The 26625-nt window shown below is 36.9% G+C and overlaps 1 protein-coding gene across 7 annotated transcripts; it reads right to left on the reverse strand.

Annotated features, from left to right (window-relative positions):
- Nucleotides 1-17243: 17243 nt before the first annotated feature.
- Nucleotides 17244-26384, reverse strand: LOC145426042 (uncharacterized). 7 transcript variants are annotated; one of them, XR_013906817.1, is made up of 3 exons: nucleotides 20536-26384; nucleotides 18880-18996; nucleotides 17244-18763 (listed from the first exon to the last, which is right to left on the reverse strand). XR_013906817.1 is itself a non-coding variant. In XM_080299607.1 (2 exons), exons 1-2 carry the CDS (start codon nucleotides 26200-26202, stop codon nucleotides 18991-18993), a joined length of 5673 nt encoding a protein of 1890 aa, XP_080155733.1. In that variant the 5' UTR covers nucleotides 26203-26384; the 3' UTR covers nucleotides 17244-18990. The 7 variants fall into 7 exon arrangements, 2 of the variants coding, with proteins under 2 accessions (XP_080155733.1, XP_080155732.1); XR_013906816.1 differs by having other exon boundaries at nucleotides 20236-26384; XR_013906815.1 differs by having other exon boundaries at nucleotides 17244-18555; nucleotides 18660-18763; nucleotides 18880-26384.
- Between the last annotated feature and the right edge of the window lie 241 nt (nucleotides 26385-26625).

The raw sequence follows: 26625 nt of genomic DNA on the forward strand, positions 1-26625 counted from the left end.
TCCCCATTGAAATACATGGGAAATTTTTGTTGAATAAAGTTGAATAAAATTAAAAATATAAATGTTAAAAATGAGAAAAATACAAGCAATCATGTCCAAAAGAATAGGAATCTAATGGTGTTTGAATGGTTTTTCTAAGTTGAACAGTTTTGAAGGAGTAGGCTTTCAAAAAACGTACGGAATAGATAAAATATAATAATAAAGATTAGAAGAACAATACTGTGAATGCTTTTCAAGCATTCACACTAATAATAAAGATTAGAATAACAATACTGTGAATGCTTTTCAAGCATTCACACTAACTAGAAAGTGCATTTTCTGAAGAAACTGCAGTGTGAATGCTTGAATCTGAATGTATGCACTGAAATGAATTAATTGCTGAATTTTGAGTTAAAAATATTGAATGAGATTAAAAAAAAACAACAAAGAAAAACGAATTTAACCTGAAAACAAAAGTGCTGAACTGCTAAAAGCTGAAGGTTACACAGAAGAAGAAGTTGGAAAAAAGCTGAAAATGTTTTAATTGTAAATTAGAAAACCCTAAGAAATGAGAAAAGAACATTTAGAGTCAGAAAACATCTGAAAGAATATTAAAAGGTCATATTCTTTGAATCACTGAATGACTCAAATGTGATCCCTCCACTTGGATCCACACAGTTTAAAAAGTTTACATCTCTGAGCTTTGAAAGACAAGATGTTGGAAAGAGAACAACGATGGCGACGTTTTGAGGGTAAAATGATGGCTGTAACACTGTGGAGACAGCAGCAGTTGAAAGAGAAGTGTTTCAGATGAATCTTGGCAGAGTGAGAGAGAGAGCTCGTTAAGCAGGCAGGTGTGAGCCTGGTTGCTATAGTGACCGCACCCAATGGCTCCATACACACGGACACAGACATGCACCTCACTTTTGCTGCTTAAAATGAACAGAAAAGTCAGGCCGAAACAAATCGTTCCCATATGAAAAGTACAAGTCGTATTGACGAAATTCTTTCACCGTGAGCGACAGCAATGTCTAGTCTACTGAATTCTCAGTTTTCATGCCTGTGGAGTTTATTATATGGACGTGGTGACAGTGGAAAGACACCATGCTCTTCTGATTTTCAAAAGAACCTTCTGAGCCATTTTAACATTAGAGTCTATGGAAGAGTTGGAGGGAGGAGGCTGTGCATTGGTGACATTTATGAAAGAACCATAACACCTAGGACAATAGTAAACACATTGGATGAAAGAGGACAGCGATGGCTACGTTTTGAGGGTAAAATGGTGGCTGTAGAGCAAACGCTGTGGACACAGCAGCAGTTTTAAAAAATATTTTAAGATTAATTTTTTTGCTCCTCTCACTCTAGCAGTTGAGCTCTCTCACTCTAGCCCCAACATTCCGTCCCATACACACCCATTATAAACTCTGAAACGGCTGAAAAAACATCATGAAACTTAAACTGGAACTGAAGAAAAAGTATAATAGATATTGAAAAGATAAATACAAGTTGAATAGTTGAATGTCTTGTCTTCGTTTTAAAGTTTGAATGGTGGCTCTATGTCAATGTATGTGGAAGTAGTAAGAGTTTAAAAATGAATAAGTTGAATGAGAATTTGAAGGGTCTCCCCATTGAAATACATGGGAAATTTTGGGAAATTTTTGTTGAATAAAGTTGAATAAAATTAAAAATATAAATGTTAAAAATATGAAAAATAGAAGCAGTGTTGTCCAAAAGAATAGGAATCTAACGGTGTTTGAATGGTTTTTCTAAGTTGAACGGTTTTGAAGGAGTAGGATTACAAAAAACGTACGGAATAGATAAAATATAATAATAATAATAATAAAGATTCGAATAACAATACTGTGAATGCTTTTCAAGCATTCACACTAACTAGAAAGTGCATTTTCTGAAGAAACTGCAGTGTGAATGCTTGAATCTGAATGTATGCACTGAAATGAATTAATTGCTGAATTTTGAGTTAAAAATATTGAATGAGATAAAAAAAAAACAAAAAAAAAAACGAATTTAACCTGAAAACAAAGGTGCTGAACTGCTAAAAGCTGAAGGTTACACAGAAGAAGGAGTTGGAAAAAAACTGAAAATGTTTTAAATGTAAATTAGAAAACCCTAAGAAATGAGAAAAGAACATTTAGAGTCAGAAAACATCTGAATGAATATTAAAAGGTCATATTCTTTGAATCACTGAATGACTCAAATGTGATCCCTCCACTTTGATCCACACAGTTTAAAAAGTTTAAATGCCTGAGCTTTGAAAGATACGGTGTTGGAAAGAGAACAATAATGGCGACAATTTGAGGGTAAAATGATGGCTGTAACACTGTGGACACAGCAGCAGTTGAAAGAGAAGTGTTTAAGATGAATCTTGGTACAGTGGCAGGCAGAGCTCGTTAAGCAGGCAGGTGTGAGCCTGGTTGCTATAGTGACCGCACCCAATGGCTCCATACACACGTACACAGACATGCGCCTCACTTTTGCTGCTTAAAATGAACAGAAAAGTCAGGCCGAAACAAATCGTTCCCAAATGAAAAGTAAAAGTCGTATTGACAAAATTCTTTCACCGTGAGCGACAGCAGCTTCTAGTCTACTGAATTCTCAGTTTTCATGTCTGTGGAGTTTATTATATGGACGTGGTGACAGTGGAAAGACACCATGCTCTTCTGATTTTCAAACCAACCTTCTGAGCCAATTTAACATTAGAGTCTATGGAAGAGTTGGAGGGAGGAGGCTGTGCATTGGTGACATTTATGAAAGAACCATAACACCTACTACAATAGTAAACACATTGGATGAAAGAGGACGGCCATGGCTACGTTTTGAGGGTAAAATCATACCTGTAGAGCAAACGCTGCGGACACAGCAGCAGTTTTAAAAAAGATTTTAAGATTAATTTTTTTGCTCCTCTCACTCTAGCAGTTGAGCTGCCTCACTCTAGCCCCAACATTCCGTCCCATACACACCCATTATAAACTCTGAAACGGGTGAAAAAACATCATGAAACTTAAACTGGAACTGAAGAAAAAGTATAATAGATATTGAAAAGATAAATACAAGTTGAATAGTTGAATGTCTTGTCTTCGTTTTAAAGTTTGAATGGTGGCTCTATGTCAATGTATGTGGAAGTAGTAAGAGTTTAAAAATGAGTAAGTTGAATGAGGATTTGAAGGGTCTCCCCATTGAAATACATTATAAATTTTTGTTGAATAAAGTTGAATAAAATTAAAAATATAAATGTTAAAAATATGAAAAATAGAAGCAGTGTTGTCCAAAAGAATAGGAATCTAACGGTGTTTGAATGGTTTTTCTAAGTTGAACGGTTTTGAAGGAGTAGGATTACAAAAAACGTACGGAATAGATAAAATATAATAATAATAACTAGAAAGTGCATTTTCTGAAGAAACTGCAGTGTGAATGCTTGAATCTGAATGTATGCACTGAAATGAATTAATTGCTGAATTTTGAGTTAAAAATATTGAATGAGATTAAAAAAAAACAAAAAAAAAAAAACGAATTTAACCTGAAAACAAAGGTGCTGAACTGCTAAAAGCTGAAAGTTACACAGAAGGAGTTGGAAAAAAACTGAAAATGTTTTAAATGTAAATTAGAAAACCCTAAGAAATGAGAAAAGAACATTTAGAGTCAGAAAACATCTGAATGAATATTAAAAGTTCATATTCTTTGAATCACTGAATGACTCAAATGTGATCCCTCCACTTTGATCCACACAGTTTAAAAAGTTTAAATGCCTGAGCTTTGAAAGATACGGTGTTGGAAAGAGAACAATAATGGCGACAATTTGAGGGTAAAATGATGGCTGTAACACTGTGGACACAGCAGCAGTTGAAAGAGAAGTGCTTAAGATGAATCTTGGTACAGTGGCAGGCAGAGCTCGTTAAGCAGGCAGGTGTGAGCCTGGTTGCTATAGTGACTGCACCCAATGGCTCCATACACACGCACACAGACATGCACCTCACTTTTGCTGCTTAAAATGAACAGAAAAGTCAGGCCGAAACAAATCGTTCCCATATGAAAAGTACAAGTCGTATTGACGAAATTCTTTCACCGTGAGCGACAGCAGCTTCTAGTCTACTGAATTCTCAGTTTTCATGCCTGTGGAGTTTATTATATGGACGTGGTGACAGTGTAAAGACACCATACTCTTCTGATTTTCAAACGAACCTTCTGAGCCATTTTAACATTAGAGTCTATGGAAGAGTTGGAGGGAGGAGGCTGTGCATTGGTGACATTTATGAAAGAACCATAACACCTAGTACAATAGTAAACACATTGGATGAAAGAGGACAGCCATGGCTACGTTTTGAGGGTAAAATCATACCTGTAGAGCAAACGCTGCGGACACAGCAGCAGTTTTAAAAAAGATTTTAAGATTAATTTTTTTGCTCCTCTCACTCTAGCAGTTGAGCTGCCTCACTCTAGCCCCAACATTCCGTCCCATACACACCCATTATAAACTCTGAAACGGGTGAAAAAACATCATGAAACTTAAACTGGAACTGAAGAAAAAGTATAATAGATATTGAAAAGATAAATACAAGTTGAATAGTTGAATGTCTTGTCTTCGTTTTAAAGTTTGAATGGTGGCTCTATGTCAATGTATGTGGAAGTAGTAAGAGTTTAAAAATGAGTAAGTTGAATGAGAATTTGAAGGGTCTCCCCATTGAAATACATGGGAAATTTTTGTTGAATAAAGTTGAATAAAATTAAAAATATAAATGTTAAAAATGAGAAAAATAGAAGCAGTCATGTCCAAAATAATAGGAATCTAACGATGTTTGAATGGTTTTTCTAAGTTGAACGGTTTTGAAGGAGTAGGCTTTCAAAAAACGTACGGAATAAGAAAATATAATAATAAAGATTAGAAGAACAATACTGTGAATGCTTTTCAAGCATTCACACTAATAACTAGAAAGTGCATTTTCTGAAGAAACTGCAGTGTGAATGCTTGAATCTGAATGTATGCACTGAAATGAATTAATTGCTGAATTTTGAGTTAAAAATATTGAATGAGATAAAAAAAACAAAAAAAAAAAAACGAATTCAACCTGAAAACAAAGGTGCTGAACTGCTAAAAGCTGAAGGTTACACAGAAGAAGGAGTTGGAAAAAAACTGAAAATGTTTTAATTGTAAATTAGAAAAACCTAAGAAATGAGAAAAGAACATTTAGAGTCAGAAAACATCTGAAAGAATATTAAAAGGTCATATTCTTTGAATCACTGAATGACTAAAATGTGATCCCTCCACTTGGACCCACACAGTTTAAAAAGTTTACATCTCTGAGCTTTGAAAGACAAGATGTTGGAAAAAGAACAACGATGGCGACGTTTTGAGGGTAAAATGATGGCTTTAACACTGTGGACACAGCAGCAGTTGAAAGAGAAGTGTTTAAGATGAATCTTGGTACAGTGGCAGAGAGAGCTCGTTAAGCAGGCAGGTGTGAGCCTGGTTGCTATAGTGACCGCACCCAATGGCTCCATACACACGCACACAGACATGCACCTCACTTTTGCTGCTTAAAATGAACAGAAAAGTCAGGCCGAAACAAATCGCTCCCAAATGAAAAGTAAAAGTCGTACTGACAAAATTCTTTCACCGTGAGCGACAGCCATGTCTAGTCTACCTAATTCTCAGTTTTCATGCCTGTGGAGCTTATTATATGGACGTGGTGACAGTGGAAAGACACCATGCTCTTCTGATTTTCAAACGAACCTTCTGAGCCATTTTAACATTAGAGTCTATGGAAGAGTTGGAGGGAGGAGGCTGTGCATTGGTGACATTTATGAAAGAACCATAACACCTAGGACAATAGTAAACACATTGGATGAAAGAGGACAGCCATGGCTACGTTTTGAGGGTAAAATCATACCTGTAGAGCAAACGCTGCGGACACAGCAGCAGTTTTAAAAAAGATTTTAAGATTAATTTTTTTGCTCCTCTCACTCTAGCAGTTGAGCTGCCTCACTCTAGCCCCAACATTCCGTCCCATACACACCCATTATAAACTTTGAAACGGGTGAAAAAACATCATGAAACTTAAACTGGAACTGAAGAAAAAGTATAATAGATATTGAAAAGATAAATACAAGTTGAATAGTTGAATGTCTTGTCTTCGTTTTAAAGTTTGAATGGTGGCTCTATGTCAATGTATGTGGAAGTAGTAAGAGTTTAAAAATGAGTAAGTTGAATGAGGATTTGAAGGGTCTCCCCATTGAAATACATTATAAATTTTTGTTGAATAAAGTTGAATAAAATTAAAAATATAAATGTTAAAAATATGAAAAATAGAAGCAGTGTTGTCCAAAAGAATAGGAATCTAACGGTGTTTGAATGGTTTTTCTAAGTTGAACGGTTTTGAAGTTATAGGATTACAAAAAACGTACGGAATAGATAAAATATAATAATAATAATAACTAGAAAGTGCATTTTCTGAAGAAACTGCAGTGTGAATGCTTGAATCTGAATGTATGCACTGAAATGAATTAATTGCTGAATTTTGAGTTAAAAATATTGAATGAGATTAAAAAAAAACAAAAAAAACCCGAATTTAACCTGAAAACAAAGGTGCTGAACTGCTAAAAGCTGAAGGTTACACAGAAGAAGGAGTTGGAAAAAAACTGAAAATGTTTTAATTGTAAATTAGAAAAACCTAAGAAATGAGAAAAGAACATTTAGAGTCAGAAAACATCTGAAAGAATATTAAAAGGTCATATTCTTTGAATCACTGAATGACTAAAATGTGATCCCTCCACTTGGACCCACACAGTTTAAAAAGTTTACATCTCTGAGCTTTGAAAGACAAGATGTTGGAAAAAGAACAACGATTGCGACGTTTTGAGGGTAAAATGATGGCTTTAACACTGTGGACACAGCAGCAGTTGAAAGAGAAGTGTTTAAGATGAATCTTGGTACAGTGGCAGGCAGAGCTCGTTAAGCAGGCAGGTGTGAGCCTGGTTGCTATAGTGACCGCACCCAATGGCTCCATACACACGCACACAGACATGCACCTCACTTTTGCTGCTTAAAATGAACAGAAAAGTCAGGCCGAAACAAATCGTTCCCAAATGAAAAGTAAAAGTCGTATTGACAAAATTCTTTCACCGTGAGCGACAGCAATGTCTAGTCTACCAAATTCTCAGTTTTCATGTCTGTGGAGTTTATTATATGGACGTGGTGACAGTGGAAAGACACCATGCTCTTCTGATTTTCAAACGAACCTTCTGAGCCATTTTAACATTAGAGTCTATGGAACAGTTGGAGGGAGGAGGCTGTGCATTGGTGACATTTATGAAAGAACCGTAACACCTAGGACAATAGTAAACACATTGGATGAAAGAGGACAGCCATGGCTACGTTTTGAGGGTAAAATCATACCTGTAGAGCAAACGCTGCGGACACAGCAGCAGTTTTAAAAAAGATTTTATGATTAATTTTTTTGCTCCTCTCACTCTAGCAGTTGAGCTGCCTCACTCTAGCCCCAACATTCCGTCCCATACACACCCATTATAAACTCTGAAACGGGTGAAAAAACATCATGAAACTTAAACTGGAACTGAAGAAAAAGTATAATAGATATTGAAAAGATAAATACAAGTTGAATAGTTGAATGTCTTGTCTTCGTTTTAAAGTTTGAATGGTGGCTCTATGTCAATGTATGTGGAAGTAGTAAGAGTTTAAAAATGAGTAAGTTGAATGAGGATTTGAAGGGTCTCCCCATTGGAATACATTATAAATTTTTGTTGAATAAAGTTGAATAAAATTAAAAATATAAATGTTAAAAATATGAAATTTAGAAGCAGTGTTGTCCAAAAGAATAGGAATCTAACGGTGTTTGAATGGTTTTTCTAAGTTGAACGGTTTTGAAGGAGTAGGATTACAAAAAACGTACGGAATAGATAAAATATAATAATAATAATAACTAGAAAGTGCATTTTCTGAAGAAACTGCAGTGTGAATGCTTGAATCTGAATGTATGCACTGAAATGAATTAATTGCTGAATTTTGAGTTAAAAATATTGAATGAGATTAAAAAAAAAACAAAAAAAAAAACAACGAATTTAACCTGAAAACAAAGGTGCTGAACTGCTAAAAGCTGAAGGTTACACAGAAGAAGAAGTTGGAAAAAAACTGAAAATGTTTTAAATGTAAATTAGAAAACCCTAAGAAATGAGAAAAGAACATTTAGAGTCAGAAAACATCTGAATGAATATTAAAAGGTCATATTCTTTGAATCACTGAATGACTCAAATGTGATCCCTCCACTTTGATCCACACAGTTTAAAAAGTTTAAATGCCTGAGCTTTGAAAGATACGGTGTTGGAAAGAGAACAATAATGGCGACAATTTGAGGGTAAAATGATGGCTGTAACACTGTGGACACAGCAGCAGTTGAAAGAGAAGTGCTTAAGATGAATCTTGGTACAGTGGCAGGCAGAGCTCGTTAAGCAGGCAGGTGTGAGCCTGGTTGCTATAGTGACCGCACCCAATGGCTCCATACACACGGACACAGACATGCACCTCACTTTTGCTGCTTAAAATGAACAGAAAAGTCAGGCCGAAACAAATCGTTCCCAAATGAAAAGTAAAAGTCGTATTGACAAAATTCTTTCACCGTGAGTGACAGCCATGTCTAGTCTACCTAATTCTCAGTTTTCATGCCTGTGGAGTTTATTATATGGACGTGGTGACAGTGGAAAGACACCATGCTCTTCTGATTTTCAAAAGAACCTTCTGAGCCATTTTAACATTAGAGTCTATGGAAGAGTTGGAGGGAGGAGGCTGTGCATTGGTGACATTTATGAAAGAACCATAACACCTAGGACAATAGTAAACACATTGGATGAAAGAGGACAGCCATGGCTACGTTTTGAGGGTAAAATGGTGGCTGTAGAGCAAACGCTGTGGACACAGCAGCAGTTTTAAAAAATATTTTAAGATTAATTTTTTTGCTCCTCTCACTCTAGCAGTTGAGCTCTCTCACTCTAGCCCCAACATTCCGTCCCATACACACCCATTATAAACTCTGAAACGGGTGAAAAAACATCATGAAACTTAAACTGGAACTGAAGAAAAAGTATAATAGATATTGAAAAGATAAATACAAGTTGAATAGTTGAATGTCTTGTCTTCGTTTTAAAGTTTGAATGGTGGCTCTATGTCAACGTATGTGGAAGTAGTAGGAGTTTAAAAATGAGTAAGTTGAATGAGAATTTGAAGGGTCTCCCCATTGAAATACATGGGAAATTTTTGTTGAATAAAGTTGAATAAAATTAAAAATATAAATGTTAAAAATGAGAAAAATAGAAGCAGTCATGTCCAAAAGAATAGGAATCTAATGGTGTTTGAATGGTTTTTCTAAGTTGAACGGTTTTGAAGGAGTAGGAGTACAAAAAACGTACGGAATAGATAAAATAGAATAACTAGAAAGTGCATTTTCTGAAGAAACTGCAGTGTGAATGCTTGAATCTGAATGTATGCATTGAAATGAAATAATTACTGAATTTAAGTTAAAAATTTTGAATGAGATAAAAAAAAAAAATCCCGAATTTAACCTGAAAACAAAAGTGCTGAACTGCTAAAAGCTGAAGGTTACACAGAAGAAGAAGTTGGAAAAAAGCTGAAAATGTTTTAATTGTAAATTAGAAAAACCTAAGAAATGAGAAAAGAACATTTAGAGTCAGAAAACATCTGAATGAATATTAAAAGGTCATATTCTTTGAATCACTGAATGAAGAAAATGTGATCCCTCCACTTTGATCCACACGGTTTAAAAAGTTTAAATGCCTGAGCTTTGAAAGACACGGTGTTGGAAAGAGAACAATAATGGCGACGTTTTGAGGGTAAAATGATGGCTGTAACACTGTGGACACAGCAACAGTTGAAAGAGAAGTGCTTAAGATGAATCTTGGTACAGTGGCAGGCAGAGCTCGTTAAGCAGGCAGGTGTGAGCCTGGTTGCTATAGTGACCGCACCCAATGGCTCCATACACACGTACACAGACATGCGCCTCACTTTTGCTGCTTAAAATGAACAGAAAAGTCAGGCCGAAACAAATCGTTCCCAAATGAAAAGTAAAAGTCGTATTGACAAAATTCTTTCACCGTGAGCGACAGCAGCTTCTAGTCTACTGAATTCTCAGTTTTCATGCCTGTGGAGTTTATTATATGGACATGGTGACAGTGGAAAGACACCATGCTCTTCTGATTTTCAAACCAACCTTCTGAGCGATTTTAACATTAGAGTCTATGGAAGAGTTGGAGGGAGGAGGCTGTGCATTGGTGACATTTATGAAAGAACCATAACACCTAGTACAATAGTAAACACATTGGATGAAAGAGGACAGCGATGGCTACATTTTGAGGGTAAAATCATACCTGTAGAGCAAACGCTGCGGACACAGCAGCAGTTTTAAAAAAGATTTTAAGATTAATTTTTTTGCTCCTCTCACTCTAGCAGTTGAGCTGCCTCACTCTAGCCCCAACATTCCGTCCCATACACACCCATTATAAACTCTGAAACGGGTGAAAAAACATCATGAAACTTAAACTGGAACTGAAGAAAAAGTATAATAGATATTGAAAAGATAAATACAAGTTGAATAGTTGAATGTCTTGTCTTCGTTTTAAAGTTTGAATGGTGGCTCTATGTCAATGTATGTGGAAGTAGATACAGTTTAAAGAGGATGAAGTTGAATGAGAATTTGAAGGGTCTCCCCATTGAAATACATTATAAATTTTTGTTGAAAAAAGTTGAATAAAATTAAAAATATAAATGTTAAAAATGAGAAAAATAGAAGCAATGTTGTCCAAAAGAATAGGAATCTAACGGTGTTTGAATGGTTTTTCTAAGTTGAACGGTTTTGAAGGAGTTGGCTTTCAAAAAACGTACGGAATAGATAATAATAATAAAATATAATAATAAAGATTAGAAGAACAATACTGTGAATGCTTTTCAAGCATTCACACTAATAAAGATTAGAAGAACAATACTGTGAATGCTTTTCAAGCATTCACACTAATAATAAAGATTCGAATAACAATACTGTGAATGCTTTTCAAGCATTCACACTAATAATAAAGATTAGAAGAACAATACTGTGAATGCTTTTCAAGCATTCACACTAACTAGAAAGTGCATTTTCTGAAGAAACTGCAGTGTGAATGCTTGAATCTGAATGTATGCACTGAAATGAATTAATTGCTGAATTTTGAGTTAAAAATATTGAATGAGATTAAAAAAAAAACAAAAAAAAAAATACGAATTTAACCTGAAAACAAAGGTGCTGAACTGCTAAAAGCTGAAGGTTACACAGAAGAAGGAGTTGGAAAAAAACTGAAAATGTTTTAAATGTAAATTAGAAAACCCTAAGAAATGAGAAAAGAACATTTAGAGTCAGAAAACATCTGAATGAATATTAAAAGGTCATATTCTTTGAATCACTGAATGACTCAAATGTGATCCCTCCACTTTGATCCACACAGTTTAAAAAGTTTAAATGCCTGAGCTTTGAAAGATACGGTGTTGGAAAGAGAACAATAATGGCGACAATTTGAGGGTAAAATGATGGCTGTAACACTGTGGACACAGCAGCAGTTGAAAGAGAAGTGTTTAAGATGAATCTTGGTACAGTGGCAGGCAGAGCTCGTTAAGCAGGCAGGTGTGAGCCTGGTTGCTATAGTGACCGCACCCAATGGCTCCATACACACGTACACAGACATGCGCCTCACTTTTGCTGCTTAAAATGAACAGAAAAGTCAGGCCGAAACAAATCGTTCCCAAATGAAAAGTAAAAGTCGTATTGACAAAATTCTTTCACCGTGAGCGACAGCAGCTTCTAGTCTACTGAATTCTCAGTTTTCATGCCTGTGGAGTTTATTATATGGACGTGGTGACAGTGTAAAGACACCATGCTCTTCTGATTTTCAAACGAACCTTCTGAGCCATTTTAACATTAGAGTCTATGGAAGAGTTGGAGGGAGGAGGCTGTGCATTGGTGACATTTATGAAAGAACCATAACACCTAGGACAATAGTAAACACATTGGATGAAAGAGGACAGCCATGGCTACGTTTTGAGGGTAAAATCATACCTGTAGAGCAAACGCTGCGGACACAGCAGCAGTTTTAAAAAAGATTTTAAGATTAATTTTTTTGCTCCTCTCACTCTAGCAGTTGAGCTGCCTCACTCTAGCCCCAACATTCCGTCCCATACACACCCATTATAAACTCTGAAACGGGTGAAAAAACATCATGAAACTTAAACTGGAACTGAAGAAAAAGTATAATAGATATTGAAAAGATAAATACAAGTTGAATAGTTGAATGTCTTGTCTTCGTTTTAAAGTTTGAATGGTGGCTCTATGTCAACGTATGTTGAAGTAGTAAGAGTTTAAAAATGAGTAAGTTGAATGAGAATTTGAAGGGTCTCCCCATTGAAATACATGGGAAATTTTTGTTGAATAAAGTTGAATAAAATTAAAAATATAAATGTTAAAAATGAGAAAAATAGAAGCAATGTTGTCCAAAATAATAGGAATCTAACGATGTTTGAATGGTTTTTCTAAGTTGAACGGTTTTGAAGGAGTAGGCTTTCAAAAAACGTACGGAAAAATAAAATATAACTAGAAAAATTTGCATTTCCTGCGAAAATGCTGTGTGGATGCCTTAACGCTGAAGATATCTGCTGAAAAAAGCTGAAAAAGTTGAAACAAAAAAAAAAAAAAAATGCCTTGAGCAGGATTAGAACCTGGCCCTCCTGGTCAAAGGGCAGCTATTTAGCTCACTGAGCCAAACACTTTCTCACAAAGAAATGGTGGAGAGATTGACAATTGTGCTAGCAGAATTTGGGCAAAAAAAAGGTGGTGAAAATTCTGCTGAAAAGAATTCAATCAGCAGAATTTCTGCTGAAAAGAGTTTTTTTCTGAAAACAGCAGAAAAAACTGAAAATTTTGCTGAAAAGAGCTGAATGAGCAGAAATCTGCTGAAAAGAGGTTTTTGCTGAAAAAGAGCTGAAAAAGTTTGGATTTGTGCTGAAAAGGGGTTAAAAAAACTGAAAATTTTGCTGAAAAGGGGTGAAAAAGATGAAATTTGTGTTGAAAAGAGTTTAAAAAAAGTTTAACTGTTAAGTGAAAGAAATGTTGCCATAAGCTGGATTTGAACCCAGGCCTCCCAGTCTGAGAACGGATGCTTATCTCACTGAGCTAAAACACAGCTCAGCCCATCATGCAAAATCAGTGACCACATTGATAATGTGTTCCATTCATTTCAATGGTCAAAAGTCATAACACACATCAGCAGAAATAGCAGAATTTTTTAAAGTTTAAACATAGTATTTCTGCTAAAACTTAGTATTTATACTAAATAATATTTTTTTTCCTGCCAAATCATAGCATTCGTGCTGGAACACAGAAAGTTCTGCCAAATCATACAATTTGTACTAAAACATTATTTATGATTTAGCAGAAACGCTGGGACTTGGTAGAAATACTATGATTTACATGAAATACTTTGACTTAGCAGAAGTACTACAATCTAGGAAAAAAGTACTACAGCATAGCAGAAATTCTATCATTGAGCAGAATTACTAGGATTTAGAAGAAATACTAAGATTTGGCACAAACACTGATGTGGCTCAAGAACCTTTATTGTGCAGTTATACTATGATTTGGAAGAAATACTATACTTTGGCACAAATACTATGATTTGGAAGAAATACTATGTTTTAGCACAAATACTATGATTTGGCTCAAATACTATAACTATCCTCGGTCAGAAGGAGAGGCTGACATCCAGGGATTAGATTACCACAGGTGGAGTTTATTGCGGTCAGATGGATGGTACAGGGAGGTATGGCATACAGTAGGAGGATGTGGAGAGGTGATATGGTGTGGTTTCTATGATTAAGAACAGGGTATGCATTACAACATGCATACAGATTAAAGATTAAGAAAACTGGCAACAAATTCCTCCACTACAAATCAGTCTGATGCCACTTTTTACAGTGTTCCCGTTTACTAAGGCACTACCCAAAAGGCGCCACAAGAGGGCACTCCAACACAAGAGATGACCTATTTACACTGATGCACTTAGTAAACAGCCCCTACTTAGCCACTACATAACACAGTGATATTACAGTATGACTGAGTAGTAATACTATAACATAACAGATTTCCTAAAAAAACTATGAAATTGCAGTAATTCTATGACTTGGCAGAGATACTACGTTGATTTAGTACAAAATACTATAATTTGGCAGAAATACTATGCCTTAGTAGTAATACTATAACATAAGAGATATACTATGGTTTTGCAGACATACTATGTTTTTGCACAAATACCATGATTTGGCACAAATGCTATGATTTAGCAGAAATACTATGATTGGGTACAAATACAATGATTTGGCAATAATACTGCGTTTCAACAACAACTACTGAGATTTGATTGAAATACTATGATTTAGAAGAAATACTATGACTCCATACAAATACGATGCTTTGGCACAAATACTATGATTTGGCACAAGTACTATGATTTAGTACAAATACTATGATGGGGCAGAAGTACTATGTTTCAGTACAAATACTATGATTTGGCAGGAATACTGTGATTTGGCAGAAATACTCTGATTTAGCAGAAGTACTATCTTTTGGTAGAAATTCCTGCTAAAAGGTAGTATTTCTGCGTTTTAGCAGAAATACTGTAATTTGGCTTAAATATTATGATTTGGCATAAATACTATGCCTTAGTAGTAATACTATAACATAAGAGATATACTGTGGTTTTGCAGACATACTATGTTTTTGCACAAATACCATGATTTGGCACAAATGCTATGATTTAGCAGAAATACTATGATTGGATACAAATACTATGATTTGGCAATAATACTGCGTTTTAACAACAACTACTGAGATTTGATTGAAATACTATGATTTAGAAGAAATACTATGACTCCATACAAATACGATGCTTTGGCACAAATACTATGATTTGGCACAAGTACTATCATTCAGTACAAATACTATGATTGGGCAGAAGTACTATGTTTCAGTACAAATACTATGATTTGGCAGGAATACTCTGATTTGGCAGAAATACTCTGATTTAGCAGAAGTACTATCTTTTGGTAGAAATTCCTGCTAAAAGGTACTATTTCTGCTTTTAAGCAGAAATAATGTAATTTGGCATAAATACTATAATTTTGGATAAATACTATGATTTGGCACATATAATATATTCAGCACATATATTATAAAATAACAGAAATATTATGATTTGGCCCCAAAACCATGATTTTGCACAAATACCATGATTTTGCAAAAATACTATGATTTTTCAAAAATGCTATGATTTAGCAGAAGTACTAAGATGTAGCAGAAGTACTTTGTTTTAGCAGAAATACTATGATTGAGGAGTAATACCTAAACATAGGAGAAATATTGATACACAGACACACATACACAGACAGTAAAGGGAACAGGAGCTGTTGAGAGTCTGGGCTTGGTATATGTAGGTCAGTTAAATTAGCTGCACCTGCTGTAGTCAGCCCTTACACACACAGACACAGAGAGAGGTGTGAGCTTTCTTCAGTGTATTTCTGACATTCAGGATTCCCCTCGAACAAATGGCCATAATTTCCTAACCGTAGAGGCTAGAACGGTCATTCAGGCATCGTTTTATTCAGAAGAGAAGGGGGAATCTTCAGGTCTTCATAATTCAGAGATAAAATATAAATTATTAAAGATATATGACTTGTAATACACTGTAACTGAGTAGAGGCGAAGCAAAAACTGCCTTGACTTGCTCTCAAACAACCTTTGGTAACTCTAAATCTATATGGAGCATCAAAATCATTCTTTCACCGTAAGAAACAGCAGGCTTTGGTGAACAGTCATGGAAATTTTCAGGGCTCTGTGGAAATCCATCAAAAAGATATGACGAGAGAAAAAAGTGGTTCATTTCCAGAGATTGAAATCTGATGAAATCTGAGCGAGGGACAAATTTCCTACCCTCAAACAAGTCCAACTCATTTCAGAACGGTAATAGGTGAGAAAGAAATTCTTGAATTGTGAGCGTCAGGAGTGTCTGAAGATATACGGGGACAAGCATCATGTCTTAACTTTGCTTCGTTAAGGAGATATGACAATTTGAAAATGCCTCTCATCAGAGAAATCCAGCGGTGATTTTGAACAAACTCTCCATTGAGTTTATATGGAGAGTTTTCTGACTTTGTGTTACTCTGAGGAGATTTGCAAAGTATCTATAAGTCCCACAACAATGATAGTGACATTTTCTGAAAGCCAGCAAAAATACCTACGTCTTGATGTATAATTTGTGGGGCTTGAGTGGAAATTGAGCGAGTAGCAAGAAGTTGTTTGGACATGAAGAGAAAATTCAAACAGTTTCACTGTCCCCTCTGAGTTAATTGCATAGCAACCATAGCAACGCATGTATTTTCTGAAAAATCACAATTTTGCAACTGAAGACTTAAAGAGAGATAAGATGAAAACGGTAGAAGATCTGAAAAAGCTGAATCACACAGGAATAGCCAAATCATTTGAGAACGTTTTAAAGTTTGAATGGAGTTTCTAGGTGAAAGTATGAGGAAGTAGTTAAGTTTCAAAGACAAGAAAGTTTTAGCAGAATTGTGGAAGTTTCCCATTCATTTCAATGGGACAAATTAAAGGAAAAAAGTGTAATATTTTAAAAAGTATAATAGTAATAAACACCAAAAGTCATAGCCGGCATTAGCAGAAAGAGCAGAACAGTTTAGAGTTTGAACGGTGAAAATAGCACAAAAATTGTGGAAGTAGATCCACGGCGAAAAGTGTACGGAAACACCCGGAATAATAAAGAATAAAGAGAAACAGGAACTCAATAGTGTGGATGCCTATTAAGGCATCCACACAACTAGAAAGTGCATTTTCTGAAGAAACTGCAGTGTGAATGCTTGAATCTGAATGTATGCACTGAAATGAATTAATTGCTGAATGTTAAGTTAAAAATCTGAATGAGCTGGAAAATACAGAATTTTTAACCTGAAAATAAAAGTGCAGAACTTTTGAAAGCTGATGTTCACACAGAAGAAGTTGGAAAAAGCTAAGCATGTTTAAAATGTAAATAATAAAAAGATGAGTAATGACAAAAGAAAATTTAGAGTCAGAAAACCTCTGAATGAATATTAAAAGTTCATATTCTTCTAATTGAAATGAACTTAAAAGATGAACAAACATTCTGCAGAAAATACAAACTTTAATATACAGCATGATGTTTTTCAGACATATACACATGTGTATATCATGTTTAATAGTATTACATACATCAATTTGTTTTGTATGTCATAGAAAATAACATAAAAATCTTAAGTCATATTTTACAGCTTCTTTCTGAAAAGGACTGGTAGAATAAAGAAAAATAACTAAATTAAATAACTAAATAAAAAATAATGAGCAACATATGAAATACATGAAAATTCAACTTTTAAAACCACAATCCTGAACCTTTAAATTGTGTTGGTTTCTTAGAACATGGCTGAACAGCTGTTTCTATCGGTCTACTTAATCTTCTGATCTGTCTACACATCTTTTTATTACTCATTCTTTTTTATGTTTTAATGTAAACAGAGTCCACACAGTGGTAAAAGAGAACTGTATAGAGATTTGTGAGTAAACTCAAATGAAAGCCTAAGGTGGTGACACAGTTTAACACATGCAAATAATCAAATAAACACATTAGTCCTTTTTGTGAACATGGATAAATAAGTATCAATACAGCATTGTTCAGCCATGCCACTAAATGCTTTTTTACACATTGTTTTAACCTGGGCTCAGACACAAAGTCCCAAATTTAGTTAGTCCCTGACTTTGAGTTGTGGTTATGACTAATTATTATACACAAGGCTTTATCTATCTAAACTCTAAGGACACAAATATGAAAAAACCTATACTTACCAGCTGATACCCCACACTACACACTAGGTGTGCCATGTGACCTGAAACTTTGGTACAAAATCATCATAATCATTCTGTTAACACTGTTTTTTAACACTGTTTGTGTTGCTGTTCAGCAGTTTAAAATGTTTTAGATTGGATTACATGGAATGAATTTGAATTTTCTTGGGGGTTTTTGTATGTGTTTCGTTCTCAGCAGATTTTTTCTTCCATACTGTTGAATTCCAGTTACCACATTTCTGGTCATATGACATCCCAAGTGCCCACTTAAAAAAATCCCCACAGTTAATTCAACATTAAAACAAAATAAAAAAAAATGTTAAATAAATAAAGGTTTGCTCTGTGATGAAATACTAAATAAGCATACATTGTACAGAGCACTAACAATGAAAACAATCCTTTAGCCTGTTGATCAGAGAGAGGCAGTCATTGTATCCATTTAAAACCTGTAATCACAGAGCACAATGTTTCTGTGAAACTATGAAGTCCCATATGATCCTCATCACGTCCAGTGACTTGAGAGTGGATCCTCCCTGTCATCCGGCCAGTGTTTGATGTGTGGCAAGCAGCACAGAAGCAGGATAGCTGAGGACTTTAAAAGAAGAGCAGAAAACGGGAACATATGTAGTTGTAAATGTAAATATCAGTGATACTTGTCTTGTCAAAGGGAATAAAATAATGAAAATGTTAACTTACACACTCATTTAGAGAGGATCTTGACACTGCACAGAGGAGGCACAGTCAGTCTGACAATGATGGTGATCTCCAGGGATGTTTTCCTGCAGCAACATTCCTGCCAACTGGCCGTATGATCCAGAGTAGTTGGTTTGTAATAAACAGAAAGGTGTATATGTTAGGTAGTGTGCACTCAGAGCTGGTCCTAAGAAACAAACACATCCTGTAATAAACTGAATACCTGTAGTAGTGCTGCTGCAAATATGAAGCCCTTCTATCATGAGTGGTTTCAAAGAAGGTGTTTTGGAGGCTCGGTCACAGAAACTGTGCAGTCTGTTCAGTCCTGAGTGTCTCAGCTCTGATGGGGATGGATCACAGAGGGAAACACCTGAGTACAGACATTAAAATACACTCTAACACTCCTAAGGTCAAGTGAAAACACAATTTAAACACTTTACAAAGAATGAATACATGTTTTCATGGAAATTATGTCATTAACCCTTTTTGTTGTGAGTAAATCTCACCGACTGCTTGTGGGACAAGCTAGAAGGAGGACTTATCACAGAATCTCTCCTGTGCTCCAGATGTGAAGTCTCACGCTCTGATCGTATGGCGATGAAGATGGTGATGATGAAGCCTCTCTGATCTGTGGCATTACAGTTTCTAGCTGCTATGTGCTTCACACTGTTGGATCTTACATGTGAAGCTTGGAGAAGACACAGGAGGACTGTGTCTCTCTTAAAAAAGAAAAAGAAAAAAGGAAGCCTAACACCCCCCCCTCAGCTCCCACCGTAACCCCCCCCCCCCCCCCCCCCACTCAACTCCCCAACCTCACACCATCCAATGTCTATACAAATGTAGGGTATCAGCTGGTAACAGAAAGCAAGTGTTACATATGTACTACTTATGTAACACTGCTGAAACATTTCTGGCCAGAAATGTGCAGTTATCAACCCAGACCCACCCTGATGATTGCACTGGCCAGAAACATGATAAAAGCTCATAAAAATGTATGTTTCATCGAAAGATTTGTCCAAAAATATAATCGTATACTTTTGAAAAAGTTTAAAGTTTATAACAAACCAAAATAATAACATTTTTGTAAATAGTATTTCAAAATAGAGGCACACATAAAGTGGCTTAACTGTCATTATTGCTGTAATTAGGTTTGTTTGTTTGTTTGTTTGTTTTTTTAAAAAGCAACCTTTAGTCATTATTGTTCTCTCAGAAACAATGAAGAAGCTGTTGAACATTTATGTGTTGTGTAGGCAATCCTCTGGTCCACCCTCCCTCCCTCCCAGCCACAGTGAGACTGGGGCAGCCTGGCAGGATGTTGAAGCCTGGCTGCAGAGAGGATATGCCTACACTATTCATTTTAAACTGCTATATTTGATTTTTCTGACATTTATAGGTTACTGTTAGTGAATTTTAGATTTTCTGTGATAAATAAAATTGTCATCTTTTACTGATATCATTACTTAATTCATGTAATTGTATTTTATGTAAACAATTCAACCATTATACTGCAATGCAGAGCGTCAACTTTTAAATATCGCTCTACTTTCTTAAGTCATTCAAAAATATAGATATTACTTACTGTATTCAAAGATCTAGATCATGAATCATCACAGGACAATACACAGTATACTGGGTCATGGTAACTATGGTATGTCTTCATGACTCCAGAATGGAGACATCGATCTGACTGAGAAATGAAAATTAGGTCAAGCAGTGTGTTCTTCTCTGTGGTAGGGGCAGTGATGACCTGTGCGTATCCCCTAGACTCAAACAGCTCCAGGATTGGTTTGTTTGCACTGGATAAAACATTCTCATTAAAATCACCACAAACTATGATGGGATGACAGTCCATGATCTCCAATGAGTCTAATAGGCTTACCAGGTTTTTCAGGAATGGCCTCAGAGTGTAGTCTGGAGGTCTGTATACAACTGCAATCAGAGCACTGACTGGTGCTTCAACCTTTAAAGCCAGAAATTCAAGGTCAGTTACATTATGGATGTACTGCTTTTCATGCACTTGAATGTCACTTTTCACATAAACAGCAACTCCACCACCACTTCTGTTTGCCATCTGGGGAAAGTTTGTGTAGGACAGGTGTCTGTTGCGTTTGAACAAATTGTAATTTTCCAAGTGGAGACTCTCTGCGACAAAAGAGCCCCGCAGGTGTGTTTCTGTTAGGCACAAAACATCTGCTAGACACAATTCATGGTGACTTTTGATGTCATTAATGTGAGCTGGCAGTCCCTCTGTATTATGATGAACAATGGTGAAAACCTCTGACCTGCTCAGTGTTTGCCTCATGTGTAGAAGAGGCATCATGTCATCAAGGTTGGCTTGTCTCATGTTCTCAAGCGCTGCAGTGATTTCTGGGTTGGTGAATATTTTTTTCTCTTCCATATCAAGAAGATACAGTCCACTGAGAGACGTCACTCTACTGACAGCTACGTAGGCCATGCCGGGCTCAAAAATGCTCTTAAGAGAGACAACAGCTGATGTAGTTGTCATACCCTGTACCTTATGTATTGTACATGCAAAGGCCAGCTTCACTGGGAACTGTCTTCGTACCACTCCTTTCTGCTTCAGATTCTCCTCTGCTCTCTCAATGTACACCATGTCGTCTGCTGGTGTGCGGTTATTCTTTCCAGATGTCTCATTATCCATTTTAAGTCCAAGCTTGATGATGTGTTGGTCGTTTTCAGAGTGAACTACTCTAAGTAGTATTCCAAAAGCTCCATTAACCAAACCATTTTGTATGTCAATGTTTCTGGTGAGCATGACACGAGCTCCTTCTGCAACTTTCAGTGTGTCTGGTAACTCGTTTTTACCTCCTTTCAATGGTCTGTCTTGAAGTGCCATTCTGCCAGTTCTAGGATCTTTTCTATAATCATCTGCATGGATGTCAATGATATGAGTGTGGAGCAGAGCCAGTGTTGCAGAGTTGTGTGCATCCACTTCTTTATTAGTTGCAAAAATGTGCAACGCATCAGTTGGACAATGGGCTGGTTCAGTTATGGCCTGTGACAACAAATTTCTATCTGCTTCGCAAAGCTCATCCAACTTTCCTTTCACACGAATTCTGTTCAGCATCTCTGCAAAGACAACATCATCTTTCTGACGCATAATCTCAGTCAGAGTGATCATCTGAAAATGCTCCCGCCACAGGTCGATCTCAGACGGGTCGTGCACACAGAGAGGTTTAGACTGTCGCACTGGGGGTAGCTGATAGAAGTCTCCGACAGCAATGACTGACATGCCTCCAAAGGGTCTCCGAGTCCCTTTGATCTGTTTGAGTCTTGCATCTACATATGCAAACAGATGTCTTGACACCATAGACACTTCGTCAATGACGATTATTTCAGCATTCAAAAGTTCTGATCTGACTTCATCCAGCTGATTGCCAAGTCCCTGAATGGGAGGTTTTAAGCTTCTAGGCAGCTTGAGAAGAGAATGCAGTGTTGTTCCAGAAATGTTAAAAGCTGCAGTCCCAGTGAAAGCAGTTAACAGGACAGTGGGTTTTGATATGTCAACGTCGTCTGCATATCTGGGCACTTTGCTCAGTATCTTAGATGCTTCTGAGTAGATGCATTTGATAAGATGTGATTTTCCTGTTCCAGCACCACCATTAATATAAAAGAAAAACTGCTCTGGATTTAGAGCACAGACTCTTTTAATGCACCAGTCTCTAACTGCATAAAATATGCAGGCTTGCTTCTTGTTCAGATTCTGAAACATCTGACGTAACAATGTGGGATCAATAGCAGGGGGTTCCCTGATGGCTCTGACTTCTGTTGAAGCATCAGCCTGACGGCTGTAGTCGGGCACATCTTCCTGTTCATTTTCATTGTCTCGCTCTCTTTCTTGTTCGACAAGTGGCAACCTTACGAGATCTGATTCAGGTGCCAGATTACACCATTCGTCAGTCACACCTCTGTTCTGCTCATATTCCTCAACAGCGCTCTCGATCTCCTCACTGTTTTTCTCATATTTTTCTCTGTTTCTTTTGACAATGTGTTGCACGTACTCAAGATGGTCAGTACCTGGTAGCTGTACACAGCCAGCACCATAGAAAGCCTGATAGGTTGGCAACGATGGTGTTTTCAGTTCGTGGTCTGAACGATGAGGAAGGTACAGTTTAAGCAGTCTTCCGTAATATTGCTCTGGATGTTTTTCTTGTGAGCAGCGGTGAAATCTGATGATAGCAGGCTTATTGTTTTTGCGCCTTTGCACAAACCCCATCTCATTGAGAAGGGGCAAAACATCTTTACCTTTTTTCTGTTGGCCATAGACAATCCTGCAAGTAGCAGCAAAGTCTGCCATGCACATCTCCTCATACTCTGGTGTTTCAGGTCTGGCTTTGTATTTGTCATTCAAAGATGTCATCCAAACATTGGAAGACTCAGGTGTTGTGTTGTCCAGAACTGACAGGGGACGACTCATTTTCACAGGATTATCATCAGTTGGAATGAATATTACAGCACGTGAGCATTGCTTCATGTGAAGACCACATGCACGAGCAACACACTCCTGTGCACTGATCTCTCGCTTCTTTGAATATGCCTGCATGACGGCTCTCATTTCATCGCACTCATTTACACTGTCCTTATGGGAGTTCTCAATGACAGTTTTCAGGTACTCAGATAGCCCGCCCTCTTTTTTTGATATATATTTCATTAAATAATTTGCAGCACCAAAAGCATCTAAAACAAAGCTTATGTCGATATTACTGTTCCAGGCTTCAAGCAGATGTGGATTATAGCCGTTTATCCAAGAGTCTTTTGGATCACGCTTTAGTATGATCGTACTCCTCATGTTCATTTTATTCAGGTATCTCTCATATTCTGCATGTGTCAACTTGCATCTTTCCAAGAGCTGCTCTAAACTCATGGAAGCAGTTTCAGGTTCATTCAGCAGCTGGTTCAGTGGTCTGAGCTTGTTCTTTGCCGTTTCTACTTCCAGTGCATCATCCTCACTGGGTCTTGTGATCATTGTCTCATTGCAGGGTGGTTTGGGAAAACCAAAACGGCACCCGGAGCTTAAACTCCTAAAGCACGTCTTTGTGTGGTTCTTACTGTGTTTTTGCACTTCTGTTACTTTTTTGTACAGTTCAGGTTGTTTATGTGGATCAGGCAGCTGAGCTGTGATGTATTTGTTTATAAAATCAAGAACAGTTTGCTCATCATCCTCCTCAAACACAGGAGCACCTTCTACCCACAGGAGGCAGTGTATGTGTGGGCTTCCTCTGTGCTGAAACTCAACTCTGTAAAAGTAGTCAATGACTTTGCCAAGTGGCTCTGCGGGAGATAAGAGTAAATCTCTGAATAATGCTTCAACTCTCTTGTCAAACATGCGCATTGTTGTGACAGGATTGCTTCTCAGGATGTCACACTTTGCTGACCAGTCGAGTCCTTCAAAATTCACTTGTTCACCTTGCTGCCTTGTTATTGCCTCGATCACTTCAGGCCAGCGCATTTCAGCAGCTGAAAATGTGCAAAAGAACGTGGGAGTTCCCAACTGTCTGATCATGGCAAAAAGATCTCTTGTTGTTTTCTCCCAATAGGCTGGGGTTCCTCTCAGAGGCTGCATGAATCTCACTGCATCTTTATTTCGCACCAGTTTCTCCACCTCATGTTTATCTTGTAACATGCCTGAGGTTATTTTTCTACCATCTCTGGTCAGAGGCTTTGCCTTCCTTAACTGTACTGTCATGCTGGATGTAGCCAAGTGTATTTCAGTCACAAACTGTGCAAAGAATAAATAGTTTGTGTCTTTGGCAAAACGATCATCAATGCAGAAAAGTCTTGATTTGAAATACCCACTGGGGGATACTTTGATCAGCCTTCTTTCATCAAGTGTGTTTTGGCCTGTAGGAAACTGCACAGGGAAGGCCATGGCCTCCAGTTTAGGTGTTTTGAAAAAACTTATTGGATTGTTTCTCTCTGCAGGAGCAACAGAGTAGATTCCTTCACTGAAACATAATATCTCCTCAGCCACATCAGGGGGCTGCAAACAGGACTCGAGTGCAAAACCACCATTAGTCAGTCCATCTGCTTGCTCTGAATCATCTCTCATCTGTTCATGCGATTGTTCACCATCACAGGGTAACATGTCAATGTCCTGTTCATTTATATTTTGTGCTTCACTCAGTGCATTTTTCTCACAGCTGTCAATTTCCATTAAATCAGCCTCATCATAATCGTCCTCATTCATGTTTTCATCATCATCATCCTCATCATCTTCATCAGGAAGAGTTGGATCACACAGCTCAGCATCATCTCTGATGCTCACATCCTTATACTGTGGATGAATCTGCTTGAGTTTATGCAGTGCTTGCACAAGTTTAGACCAGCTTACAGTCTGAAACAGCTGATGACCTTTGTAAGACAAGCGTCTCTTCAGTTTTACTCTCATGATCTGAGAATTAATTCTCAATCGAGGTAGTGTTTCAACAGTTTCCTGTACCTCTGATGGGACACAGACCACATTTCCTCTAATTGCTCTTTGTCTGCCTTTGGGAAGAGGAATGATCTTGGCAAATGGTATGCACTTGGCTATGAGATGTCTCTCCAGTATGTTGAGATCAGAAAGTTCAGCTGGAATATCAGCAAGATCCAACTTATTGGCAACAGCAAGTGCTGGCATGGATCCATTTTTAAGATGATCGTGGCAGGTGTGACATATCCACTCTCTCTTTCTCTCATCAGGCACTTTGCACTGCTCATTTCTGCAGTTTTCATCACAAACATGAACAAACTTTCCTGTCAAACATGTTGCAACTACATGTGGGTTTTTGACATACTTTGACCTTGTGCAGGGTCGCACTTGGTTTGGAAATGAAGCCTTGAAGCATACAGTACATGGGTATGATGGTCCAGCTTTGATTTGTGATTTGAACACAGATATGGCCTCGTTGATCACACTGTTGTCACTCTCTTGGGTTTGTCTGTTCACCCATCTGTATTTCCTTTTTATTTTCATTGCACATCTCATGTTGTGCATAATCCTGAATGCAAGATTACTTTGATACCTGTCTCGCATTAGTTGTTTCATCAGTTGTCTGTGTCTCTCTCTGAATTCTGGGTTTTCTCGATACCTTTTAGTGATATAGCTTTTTTTCTTCTCTCTGAAATCAGAATTGTCATAGTAACATCTTTTAATATATTGTTGTTGTTTCTTTCTAACTGTAGCATTCTCAGAAAAACGTTTTTTAACATATTGTTTTTGTTTCTTTCTGAATTCATCATTTTCACAGTAACGTCTTCTAATATATTGCTGTTGTTTCTGTCTGAATTCATCATTTTCACAGTAACGTCTTCTAATATATTGCTGTTGTTTCTGTCTGAATTCATCATTTTCACAGTAACGTCTTTTCATATACTGTTGTTGTTTTTGTCTAACTTCAGGATTGTTTTTATATGTCTTGCTTGTGCAAGATTTTTTCTTTTCTTTGTAATCTTTATTTGAAGCATACTTTTGTTGTTCTTTCCTTTTTTGGTTTTCTTTTCTCTGATTTCTGGGTTTCTCTGATGCCATTAATCTTCTTTTCATTTTGTTCCTTTGTTGTTTATTAACTTTTTTCAGTTTTTGTAAAACTATATCAGAAAGGTCACAGGCAGCAACATTTGTTATGGCAGCATTTGATTGACATGAAAAAGCATCACTTGATGGAAGGAAACTTAATTCACTGCATAGTTCTTCAGTTGGTATATTAGGAGGTTCATTCTGATCTTCATATGATGTGAACTGAGTTACGTGAACTTCTTTTTGTTTCACCAGTGGCGTACAAATGGACATTTGACAAAAGATGTTCTCAGTCAGATCAGTCGTTGTGTTTCTCCTTGGAGTAGAGGAGTTTGCTTCATCAACAGTTGTATCAGAGTGAGTAGATGCCACAGCAGTGGCAGCTGTTGGTCTGCAGACTGTGTCTGTGATAGTATCACTCAGGTTGACTGTGCTCATACTGTAGAACTG

The sequence above is a fragment of the Astatotilapia calliptera genome, chromosome 3 (genome assembly GCF_964374335.1).
Source record: "Astatotilapia calliptera chromosome 3, fAstCal68.1, whole genome shotgun sequence".
Taxonomy (NCBI): Eukaryota; Metazoa; Chordata; class Actinopteri; order Cichliformes; family Cichlidae; genus Astatotilapia; species Astatotilapia calliptera.

Excerpts from the sequence above, each read along its gene's own strand:
- LOC145426042 (XM_080299606.1), bottom strand. The coding sequence starts at position 26,202 with ATGAAAAGAAGATTAATGGCATCAGAGAAACCCAGAAATCAGAGAAAA.